The sequence below is a fragment of the Microtus ochrogaster genome, linkage group LG10 (assembly GCF_000317375.1).
Source record: "Microtus ochrogaster isolate Prairie Vole_2 linkage group LG10, MicOch1.0, whole genome shotgun sequence".
NCBI classification, from domain to species: domain Eukaryota; kingdom Metazoa; phylum Chordata; class Mammalia; order Rodentia; family Cricetidae; genus Microtus; species Microtus ochrogaster.
In genome coordinates, this window is record NC_022035.1 from 13,106,435 (window position 1) to 13,119,108 (window position 12,674).

Below are 12,674 nucleotides of genomic sequence, written 5' to 3' on the forward strand. Positions count from 1 at the left end.
CTCTCTCTTCTCTCTCTTCTCTCTCTTTCTCTCTCACACATAACTTTATTAACCAGACAGTAACTTATAGAAATTAACCTTCACAATTGTGGAAAAGTTACATTTACTCTGACTGTGATTATTTTGTGCTTTCACTTCTCCACACGCTCATCAGGCAACTTTTTTGAACTTATACAAAGCATGTATCTACAGTAGAAAGACTTCAAGGGGATGTGAGCATTTTAAATCAAACATTCACAGATATGCACATAACCTTAGTTGTTTTCTTTGAGACATGAGACCTACATTGGCCTCTGCCTTCCTATGTAGCAAAGGGTTACCTTGAAACCTTTATCCTCTTGTTTTCTAACTCCTGGGTGTTGGGTTTATGGGCACATGCTACTGTGCCCAGCTTATGAGCTTGTGGGATCAGACCCAGGTTTCTTGCAAATTAAGTATTTTTACCAACTGAGCAACATCTCCAGCACCTAAGCTTAGTATTATTTAAGAAATCATTAGGGAAGTTTGTTTGGTTGGATGACAAATAACAGTGCCCCTACAAAATGAAATTTAATTTGAAAAATAAAAGATGGAGCTTGTCATGTGAAGCATGGATATACCCAGTTGAGAAAAATAAATTATATGAATAGGTTAAGAAAGTCTGTGTTGTTAGACCAGAATGGTGTCGAAAGGGTCGTAAGACCTAGTAGTCATCTTAAGGATTTTGTGCCCTCAGTGAAATAGGAAATTATTGAAAGTTTTCTAAAAGGTTAATGAAATAAACCATTTCCATTTATCATGAATTATTTGAATGCATTTTAAGAAGAAAACCAGTTAGGAAGCTCTTTCAGTGACACAGAGAGAGGGCGGTGTGGGAACTCAGTGGGAACAATTGAGAAATAAGTCGATTTGACCTAGTGCGAGGGTAAAATAAATGGCTGATGACTCATTTCATTTAGGTGGATTGAGGAGTGAGATTAATCATGAGTTCCTCCCAGGTCTGAAGATGCCATGTTGTGAGATAGAGATGCAGAGAGAACAAGATTAAGATATAATTGCTCTGTTTTTCAAAGCATGGAAATGAGACCGGCTTTCTGTTTGTAGCCAAACCATAACCAAACTACCAATGTGCAGGCCACATCCCCTCTAATAATTGTCTGCTTTGAAGATAAAACATCTTGCCCACTCCTTTCAGACTTCTAGAATAATGGCACTATTCTGTTTGGCCAAAGCAAACATTTCTATTGTGTGCTTCAACTGAATATATAGCTCTTTCAAAGTTACAGAAAAGTAACCAGAGAGAAGAAAATTATTTTAGATATTAGCATCAAAATTATTTTGCCAGTCTTCTGTGTGTACAGAAAGGACTAAATATTATCTTTTCAGACATTGCTTATTTGCACAAGATTCCTCGTTAAGACAGTGATGTCCTTTTAAGCACATGGCCCACCTAGGTGGAAGTGGTTCTGCAGTGGAGCATCTCAGTGATGGCCACGCAGGGCTGCTCCGAAACCTGCAGCATCTGCCTCTTTCCCTCAGCATCCATGCCTTTTAACAAATGGCTGATCATAATCCCTGATGCGTTTCTAAGTTGTTCTTCCTTCTGTTTCTCTCTGTTCATGTAAGTAAGATGCTGCACAAATCTATAAACTAAATGAACATATATGTTTGACTAAGTTTCTGTATAGTGATCAGGTTTTACAATGAATGTCTGAATGTTCTTTATATAAACAATGTCTTAGTTCATCAGTAAAATCCAAGGAAAATATATTTTAAAAAATATGTTTTTCCTGGCAATTTAATTCTAACTCAAACACATGGTGTTTTAAATTTTTCTAATTACACATTACATTTGCTTATAATGAATATAAGTAAAAGAAAACATTCCTCTCTCTACAATATACAGTGACTTCAATTTCCATATCCCAAGGACATTGAAATTAGAAAAAAAGTCCAGAAAACATTTCAAATGCTGCTGTATTTTCTTTTTTTTTTTTTGTTTTAAAAGTGATATAGAAGTACTACAATTTAAGAAAACTAGATACTGGATATGTGGATGTCTGTTTTGTTTAATTTCTTACTTGAAATGTTTTGGAATAAAGAGGAAAAAATAAGATGTGTAGGTTATTCATACTTTCTAATTTTCTTTATCATTATAGAAAGTATTTATCTTCTCTGGAACATTCAGACAAAACCTAGATCCTAACGGAAAATGGAGAGATGAAGAAATATGGGAAGTTGCAGATGAGGTAAGCACATTAGATGAAATAGTTCTGAAGAGGCAGATCATACACAAGTGTGATTACCATAGGTGGTGTATGTTTCGCACATTTACCTGTGTATATATGTGTGAATACATGTATGTGTGTGTACATAGTTTCTAATTTACCTGGCATATTCATGTTTTGAATTAGACTCATCCCTCTTCTCAAGGGAGTGGGAATTTACGGTGTAGGCTGTTCCATGCTGCTGTCATAAAGTTCCATAGACTCAGTTGTTCATAGACAGGATGGATTTGTTCTCATCATTTTTGAGACTGGGAAGTCTAGAGCTAGCAGACACTATTTGTTGTCTGCGGAGGCCCTACTTCCTGGCAGTTCAGAGATGTACTTGCTGTGTCTCAGGCAGTATAAGTGGTGAATGAACTCTCTGCAGGCTCTTTTTTTATTAGAATGCTAATCCCATCCATGGGGAACTCAGACCCCATGACTTAATCACTTCCCAAACTTCTTATCTCTCAGTAGCACTGTCTTAGACATTAAGATTTTAACATGTTTCTGAAGGATTTACACATGTAGACACCTCACTACTCCCCTCCAAAATCATGTTTTTTTCTTATGAATATATTGCTCCATCTCAACAACCCTCAAAGTCTTACCACATTCCACTATCAGTATACAACTGGAAATCCCAAAGTCTCAACCAAGCCAGCTCCACAAGGCTTTGGGCTTTAGATTTGCTGTATTGGCATTCCACCATTTCCTGTACTTTGGTCATTGTTGCCCCCTTGCTGTTTTCTGCCTTGCTCCAGAGCAGATCTTGCCAGGAGCTTTGAAGCCTCTGAGTGCTAAATGCTAACCCCTTGAGTAACCAACCCTAACCTTCCCCTAATAAAAGGCACAGAGATTAACTGTTCATAAGGTTTCCTTATTACCCAGCAAATGCAAGGTTTCTAAAGAAAACATTAACTAAATTGTGACAGGTTGTAAGATCCTTACTGTAATTTTACAGGGTGAACTTTAAAAATGCAATGTACTAGAGAGAACTTGGGAAAGAGGGTATAGACTGTATAAAACTTGCAGGTATTGCCAAGTCTCCATAAAATTTGCAGGGAAGCAGGATCATAAAACCATCTAAAATGTTAGAAGATACAGTTAAGACTTTGGATTACAATATAATACAGACGGTCACATGACTAGATTTTGTCTATCAGTCCATATTTAGTTGTATCTTTTCACTGATCCTCCTTGTTCATAAAGATGTTGCTTCTAAGCTTAATGTCCAGTGGTTTGAATAAGAGTGACAAGTTTTTTGTTGAAGAGACCACAAAGAAACACAAGCACCAAGCCCTAGCCTATGGCAGTATGAGATTTGGTTTAAAAGACACAAATCCTAAACTTTAATCCTTTATGGTTGACAATCCAGTGTCTACCAACAGGGACATGTTGGGGTGTGTCAGCCTCCTAAGACACTAGGACAAAAGTCTAACCTTCCTGGACTGGTTTTAGGGCAGATCCCTCCCCTATACAGCTCTGGAGCTCCTGCATCTCCTCTGCGCACCACCCAGCCTGTACCCCTCTATTGCCTGTTGCACAGAGTACCTGTTGTACGTTGCATAAAGGACCTTTGTGACTTGATCTTTACCACGCTGCTCTCAGCCCCCTGCCTTCCTTGTGTCCTATGATTCTGTGAATTTCAATTTTCTTTAAAGCACAGACTGCTGTCTGTTCTGTGGTCAGGACTGGTGTGGTTGTTGTTGCTGCTTTTCACTTGCTGTTCTCTGTACCTGAGAAACCCTCCCAGGCCACCTTCCTGTTCTCTGTACCTGAGAAACCCTCCCAGGCCACCTTCCTGTTCTCTGTACCTGAGAAACCCTCCCAGGCCACCTTCCTGTTTCTTCTCATCATTCAAACCTTCTGCCACACATCAATTACTTCTTTCTGAAACCCATCCTGACCCCCCCAGCTTTGGGAAAGGAGACTTTCCTAGGTGTATCCTATGCCTGCAGTCCTTCAAAATTTTCTACACTGGATCAAAATTTCCCTATTGATTACTCCATATTTCCTATGTGGCTGCAAGTTCACCAAGATTATGGCATCATACCCTGTGCTCTTTGGTATTTTTCATGCCTGCAGTAGTTGAACCCATGGGAGCTGTTTAATATATACTGAATGAATGATTGAATAAATGAGGGATTCCTTTATCTCATGTAAAATGTGTAATGAAAATATACGTATATTTGATGCACAATATGTATTATCATCTTCATTCCAGTAACAAATAGCCTTGCTAGCATGACTGGTGAATGCCCAAAAGAACAGCAGCCCTGAGTTTGGGCCGTCTATTGTTCCAGTCTAGTGATCTACCTGAGTAATCTTGGCATTTTGACTCTTGCTATTAGGATATGAGGGTTTTTTGTTTGCTTTTTTTTTTTTTGCTTGTTACATTATTTTTAAAAGTTGCCATCTTGACACATTAGTAGTCAAGTGAACTGTTATAAAAAACAACAGTGGCCTTTTAAGTGGGAAATCTGCTTTGGAAAGCCTGCAGAATGTAAGCAGAAGGTGATGAGGATATCTATTTTTAAGCTTCCCACTAGCAACTTGGAGGCAAAGCACAATTCACATTTCTAACTTATAAACAAAAGTATCACAAAACAAACAAAAAAAACCCACTGGGCAGTGGTGGCACACACCTTTAATCCCAGCACTTGGGAGGCAGAGGCAGGTGGATCTCTGTGAGTTCGAGGCCAGCCTCGTCTATAAGAGCTAGTTCCAGGACAGGCTCCAAAGCTACAGAGAAACACGGTCTGGAAAAAAAAAACAACTTGCAAATACTACTGAATAATTTGGTATAGGTTACTGATTTATCTAACCATATTTGGAAACTTTTAACTTTGTAATTTGATGGGGAGTTACATATTCTTTAAGATTTATAGAATACAGTTTATAATGTCGGAGCTAAAACTAGTAGTAATTCATTTATACTTAAGTTTTAATGCATAAAGACTGTTTTGTTTGACTATAGCATTGGAGGATCACAGTAGATAATGAATGAATGAATGAATGAATGAATGAAGGCTGAAAGTGCTGCTAAATGAAGAACACATAGTTACTTTCAAGTAATGTAGAGGAAACAGACATTCCACAATACAGGATGCCTGACTGTCTTAGGGATAATCAAGGATATTTAAAGGGTATTCAGACTTGAGCAGCAGGATAAATCCTGAGAATGTTGAGATGTAAAGAATTAAAAACTAATGCTGCTGGGCACAACAGTAGGTGTTGAGGTGGAGAGGGGGTGGTTCAAGATGTCTTTTGTGCCGCATGAGAACATTTTATTCATCCATGAAAAGAACAGAGAAATGATCCACTCTCAGATCTGCATTTTAGGGAGATCTCTTAAATATTTCTGTGATGAGTTGACAATTTGGCTCATTGATACTTGCGGTATGATGCTTAATAAATGACAGAGGCCCAGTCAAGGTTCAGTGTGTCATAACTGACAAAGAGAAAGGTTTCAGAAATAACTGGGAAAAACTCAAGGCTGGAGATAGGCAAAATCATTAGCTTAATGGTAGATACCATGTAAATAACCAAAATCTAGAGACAGGTGAGTTGGAGTTGGGGTTGAAACCGAATATGCAAGGAATGAAGTTTTATATTAAAGGCAGTCTTCCTTGTCTAGTGTGCCTACATTCCCTGCTATCTCAGAAACCTTTTACACCTTAACATGTGTACACAAAGTGTAGTTAGAAGAAGCTACTTATTTGAACTATCCGTAATGAACACACATGATCCTGGCATAAACTTCAATGTGGACCAGTTCTGAATTCATCTCCAAAATCATGAGATCTTTCTGAAGGTCATTATCTAAGTCTGCCTATGTTAGAATTATATGAGTATATATCTTACCTGCACATACTAAATTCCAGAGTCCTGAAGGACAAGAAACAATCATATCTACATTTCTTTAGCCATTTTATATTCAGTGGTTCTTAGCAAGAAGACAGAATGTACATTGAATAAGTAACAACTACCAAGACATCTATAATTATGCTTTACTTTTGACAGAATTTTTGATCTTTTACTTTGCCATATAAAAATATAAGCCATTAACTCTAAATAAATCTTCATATTTCACTCCAGCATCTAAAAAACTTTAAACTTTAGTCATGTTCCATTTTTTACTAAGTAACTTTTTATTTCATGAGAAAATGATCAGTTTCTCACTGTTTTTACAAATGAAGGAGATGACTATTGGACTGTCATGTAATTCGTAAAGCTTCCCCAGCTAGTTCTTTACCTATAGATAGAAGGTAAACGTATCATACCATGACACGTGTCTTCTATCCTTTCTTCTCTTGAATACTTCATCGTATACAGTGTGCAATAGGATGTTATCATGAAGTGAATGACTCTGTTCTGTGTCTGTTATATTTAAAGCACACATTAAATCACATTCTAATCATATATTATAGATATACATCTTTGTCAATCCCAAGCCTTCAGGAAGCAGGTATCATTGTGTGTCACTGTTGGGGAACTAGGCACTTAACTCCTGAATGAAGTATGGGGCTGAAAGAATTATCCAGTTAGCTTAGGGCAACGAATACTGTAAACAGAGTTTTGCATAATAAACTAAGTGGAAGCTGGAATTTGAGGGTGATGTGAAATTTAATCTGTGCAAACTCCTGTGTATTTTTAGAACGTCAGCCTCTTGAGTGATTTTAGTTCTGTGGTATCTTGGGTGCTCCTTCTAAGCACAGTATTTTCCTTTCTTTACTACAGGTTGGACTAAAATCTGTTATTGAGCAGTTTCCCGGGCAGCTCAACTTTACCCTTGTGGATGGGGGTTATGTGCTCAGCCATGGCCACAAGCAACTGATGTGCCTAGCCCGGTCTGTTCTCAGTAAGGCCAAGATCTTACTTCTTGATGAGCCCAGTGCCCACCTGGACCCCATGTGAGTTCCAGAAATCCTGTGATGTAATAGCAAAATAGACAAGAGTCATTGAATGTTACTTCATATTGCTACAAATTTCCATTCAGCTACTGTGCTTGCAAGTAGGGGATACAAAATAATTGCCCAGGAGAAAGTCACTATTTAACATGAGCCTAAGTACTTATTTCCTTCCGTAAGAGCCCTGTTTCCTCCTCTGACTGGAGTCTGGAATTTTGTGCAAGCTCTTCAACCTCATGAACATATGATGAAATATTTAGTTATATGTGCACACTCTTATGGTTTCCTTCTGTAGACTTTTTATTATAAATTCATTAATAGTACAGAATAAAGAACTGAAAATGAATCTACATAAAATGTAGTTTCATTAAAGCTTTCTTGCGATCATTTGTCTTATTAATGCATTAGGTACTTAGAACTTACCCCGTGCTTAGAAGATGACTTGGCTAATTCTGTATCAACATAATACTAAAAGTATTTTTTAAATAAAGAACTAAATATATAGGACACTATGCATGTTATCATATTCATTCTCTGTAATGTTTATATGGTTTTTTACTGCTTTGCTAGAACGTACCAAGTAATTCGAAGAGTTCTCAAACGTGCCTTCAGTAATTGCACAGTAATCCTCTGTGAACACAGGATAGAAGCAATGTTGGATTGTCAACGATTTTTGGTGAGTCTTTTACATTTCTTCAGTGTCTCGTTACCCTTTTATTTTAACAATCTAGTGCAATAGGTCCTATAAATTATAGTCATGTGTCCTTCCTTCCTACATACATCACACATCTGCCTGCTTGGTGTGGTTGCAGGAGTCTTTCCTTTTGACTGGAGCTATGAAGTGATGTTGAAATTGAGCACACTCCAGAGGCATGATATTGCCAAGTGGCCTCGTAGAGCAGACATCTGTACTTTCATACTCCTCTTTGGGGGAACTAGTCACAAAATGTACTCTTGAAGAAACAATCTGTTTCTTTCAATAACCAAACGTCCCTTGGGGGAAGATTCGGGATTGGCCTTCCTCTCAGTGGCTTTAGTGCAATAAGAAGGAAGCCTCTTTCAGTGTCCTCGTGTCTACTGGGAGCAGGCTAATGTCCTTGTCAGCCACCTTCTCATTCTTTCCCAGCTGTCACAGCTCCTTCAGGGGGGCTTTACAAATTCCCTCCTCTTTAACACAAAGAAGGGCCAAGGAAGATGTAACATTTTTACTTCAGAGCTTTTGAATGTTCTGGAGGGAAATGCTTTTCTTGCTGAAGTATTGTTATTTCTAGTGTCATTGCCCAGCTGCAGCAACTAGAGAGTAGGTTCATCTTTTGTTTCACTATGGTCAATTTAGGGCCTGGGTCAAGATCTCTGTTCTCTGGCTCAGACTTGCAAAGCTGCATTGCAGGCATTATACTCGGTCATGCCTAGCCAATTTGGAATTGCTAGGTCTCAGACTCAGTTTAGAAGAAGTTCAAAGTTTATGGTGCTGTGTATATATATATATATATACATATATATATATGTATATATATATATACATATATATATATAATCTTAAAAGTATATAAGAGATAAATCATGGATCACTCAGGTTTACAAAGCTCCTTCAGATCTAGTTTCCTGAAGGAGTATAACACATGATATTAAATGAATTTTTGAAATTCCAATTGCTACTTTCACAGCTAATTTCATAGATGTGAAACTTAAGTAAGATATACTTGGCTCTGAATCCTGTGTTTTCTTTGGACTTTTATTCTCCTTTGGGCCTAGGTCCATTTCTGATTCTTAACTGGCTTGATCTTCACTCCATATGAAGTTTCATTAATGACCTTTTCCCTAGGTCATAGAAGAGGGCAGTGTATCGCAGTACGACTCACTTCAGGCACTTCTGAATGAGAAGAGTCTCTTCCAGCAGGCCATTAGCTCCTCAGAAAAGATGAGGCTCTTCCAGAGCCGCCACTCCAGCAAGCAGAAGCCTCGGTCGCAAATTACTGCTCTGAAAGAGGAGACAGAAGAAGAAGTGCAAGAAACCCGTCTCTAGTGGCTGCGATGCTGGGGAAGCAGCTCGGTGGACCTGAGACATTCCCAGAACCCATGCAAAATGAAAATGCCTGGCATGCCCCGTGCTTCTAACCCCAGTGCTGGGGACACAGGGACCGCTGGATCCTTGGAACTCTGCGGCAAGTGATCCTAGCCCACATAGAGTTCCAGGCCAGGTACCTGAGGGACAGTTCCTGAGGAGCTCCTCTTACAAATACACACACATGAACACACAGACACACACATGCACATTAATGGACATAAACAGAAAAACAAGAAGAGGGGAAAAGGAAAGATTAAAGGTCAGACAATGCAAATGGTTGCAAAATGATCACATGAGATGTTTGCTCATGGACTCAGAGGAGAAGAGCCCCACTGTGTGTGCCTTTGAAAACGGTGAAGCCCCCATCCCTGCATTTAGGAGCCTGTTCTGGAAAAGATCCCTGCATTTAGGAGCCTGTTCTGGAAAAGAAATCAAGAACATTCCTATGGGACTGGGTAACTGGCTTCTAATAGTGGCTGAACTGTGTGAAAGGCTTCAGATACTAACCATGGGCCACTGGTGCCTTGCAAGCCACGTTTTCCTGCAGATATTTGCCCTCGAGTCGTAGCTGGAAAGGCAGCTCTAAGTGCCAACCAGGTTAGTTGTTCAACTTGTTATTCAGAGCAACTTCATTTACATTAGTGAAGAACTTAGATCGGATGAAGTAGTAACTGGAAAGGGTGGCTTAAATAGCCCATATCCCATCCTTCTTCTGTTCAAGATAGACACATGGTTATCTTACCTGCTACATACTAATATGTAGCCCACTCCAAGCAAATGTTAGAATACTATGAAAACACGGGGTGGTATTGAAGATCCCCCACTCGACATCTTGTGTTCTTGTTGCCTTCATTCAGTAATAAGAACTCCAAGATCTTGGAAATTAGGATTAAGACCATCCAGCCCTACTCCAACACCTCTAAATGTTCTTATAATTAAAGTGTCTCTGACCTAGGAAAAGAGTCATTACAGTACCGAACAGGGGCCAGGATAATTTCCTTGATGTGGAAATTGACACACGTATGCTCCCAGAATAGACCTTTAAGACTTCTAAAGTAAAGGAGACTTGTGTCAACACAAACTGGAGCAGCCCAGTACCAGGCCAAGGAGATCCCATGGAGACAGGCCACAGGCAGCATGGGTAGATATGTGCAGGGCATGTTCATGTGCTCCCAGCTAGCTGTGCATACTTCATACTGTCTCCACACAATTGTTGGGGAGATACTCTGACAAAGATTTAATCAGGAATTAGTTTTATATGTTTTGCTTTATAATTTGTGATGCAAATGAAATTTTCTCTGGGAAATATTTATTTTAGTAATAATGTTTTAAACTCACATGTAACAATGATGTATTTTAAGAATGATTACATAATGAATTATATTTGTATAAAATAATTTTTATATTTGAAATGTTGAATTTTTATTGGCACTAGCTATTTCTAAAAAGGGAAGTGAGGAGGACAGGAATTACAAAGACCAGTGACCTTCATAGAGTGAAGCATTGGAACCGATGCAACTCTGGTACATATCTTTTTGGTTCTCAGACAACACATGTTCCATTTTAATGCAGCTTTGAAGAAGATGGTACGGAGAGTCAAGATGGTCCAACTATGGGCACATCAGCTTCTGAACTAAGCCGTAGAAGAATGTATTATATTTATTATTGTAATAGAATATCATGTGTCAATAAAATCCTTTTATTTGTGTGAAACTTGTCTTTCAGATATGTTCATTAGGTATGTCTCTGAAACACCTACCTCTAGTCTCTAAGATTCATGGGACACAAATCTTCCTTTTAGATATAATCTCTTTAAGAATCCCAATTGAGCCGGGCGGTGGTGGCACACGCCTTTAATCCCAGCACTTGGGAGGCAGAGGCCGGCGGATCTCTGTGAGTTCGAGGCCAGCCTGGACTACAAGAGCTAGTTCCAGGACAGGAACCAAAAAGCTATGGAGAAACCCTGTCTCGAAAATAAAAAAAAAAAAAAGAATCCCAATTGAATTAGAGCACAAATCATCAAGTTGTCTCTAAATTTCAGTAAAATATTCATAGTATGTTTACCATTTTCATCATTTTGAGTGATAGTTCAATAGAATTTTGTAAATCCACATAGCTGTGTAATTACCACCACTTTTATTTATAGTTGATTCTTGAAAAACTATCTTTATCTCCATATAAACAATAACTCCTTTCCCTTCCACCATGAATTCCACTTTTGGTCTATGATTTTGAGTGTATTTTATAGGAATACAATCTCAATATTAGCCCCTTTTTACTTAGCTTCTTTTACCAAACACATGTCTTGAAGACTCAGCCACATTTTATGTCATTTTTCTTTTGACATAGTGACAGGCATTATATATAAAATCATAAAACTATGTAATATGTGTTATATAATATTTTGCATAATTATTAATCTACAAATGAGCTCAAATTAATTCTATGTTTTGAATATGAACATGAGTATACAGACATCTCAGTAAACTTTAAGCATTTCATATTACAGAGAGGCATAGAGAACATACACAAAAGATTTATAAATAAATGTGTCACTTTTTTTTTACAACCAGTGAGTCTACCTTGTCACTTCATTACTTCCAATGATAATGTTTTATGTGCTGACTAGTTGTTTGTCAAATTAACCTTGAATTATCTGAAAAGGGAACTTCAGCTGAGAAAATGCTTCCATCCGATTGCCTACAGGCAAGTCCGAAGTTCATTTTCTTGATTGATGACTGATGTGGGAAGGTCTAGCTCACTGTGAGTGGTGAAACCCCTAGACAGGCAGTCTTAGATGAAGCTGAAACTGTGGGGCCTGTGGTTCTTTCAGGCTTGCTTCTTTCACTTAGGAATATGCAGTATTTCTCCGTGTCGTTTTACTGCTTGATGGCTCATTGATTTTTGCTGCTGGATAACATTCCTTCTAGATATACCACAGTTCATTCACCGACTGAAGGACATCATATTTCTTCTTGGTTCATTCTTACTCTTTGTAAAAATCTTGAATAAAGATGCTGAAACTTCAGGGAGAGAGGGAGGAAGAAAAAGAAAGATTGCAAAGGGGAGAAGACCAGGAGGAGGAGGGAGAAGAGGAAGATAATAATGAAAGATGAGAGGCGAGGAGAGGAGAAAAGGAGGAGAAAAGAGAGGCATGAGAGCAGAGACATACCTAGAAACAGAAAAAAGCAAAGCCCTAAGAGGACTATCAAAAAGGAGACATTGGGGTATGGAAGACCTGAGGTGGACTTATTCTGATACTAGCAAAGCCACGATTTCAAAGACCCACTCACCTTAGGACCTACCTTAACAGTATTCAAGGTCCCACGTCTCATTTTGTATGCATAATTTTGTAATCTTTTTAAAAATAGATACTATTTTTCCCAAATTATAAAATTTCTAGGCTCTAATAACACAGAATATCCTTGCATAAGGAATGGGATTTCA

General features: G+C 38.3%; 1 protein-coding gene across 1 annotated transcript in view; it reads left to right on the forward strand.

The window, feature by feature from the left end:
* Cftr (cystic fibrosis transmembrane conductance regulator) overlaps positions 1-9,604 on the forward strand; it is a 142,348-nt gene extending 132,744 nt beyond the window's left edge. Inside the window, exons 24-27 of the mRNA XM_026787509.1 lie at positions 2,139-2,228; positions 6,990-7,162; positions 7,730-7,835; positions 8,985-9,604. Coding sequence (XP_026643310.1) covers positions 2,139-2,228; positions 6,990-7,162; positions 7,730-7,835; positions 8,985-9,185 — 570 coding nt within the window. The 3' untranslated portion in view covers positions 9,186-9,604. The remainder of the gene's footprint in view (positions 1-2,138; positions 2,229-6,989; positions 7,163-7,729; positions 7,836-8,984) is intronic.
* The last annotated feature ends 3,070 nt before the right edge of the window (positions 9,605-12,674 follow it).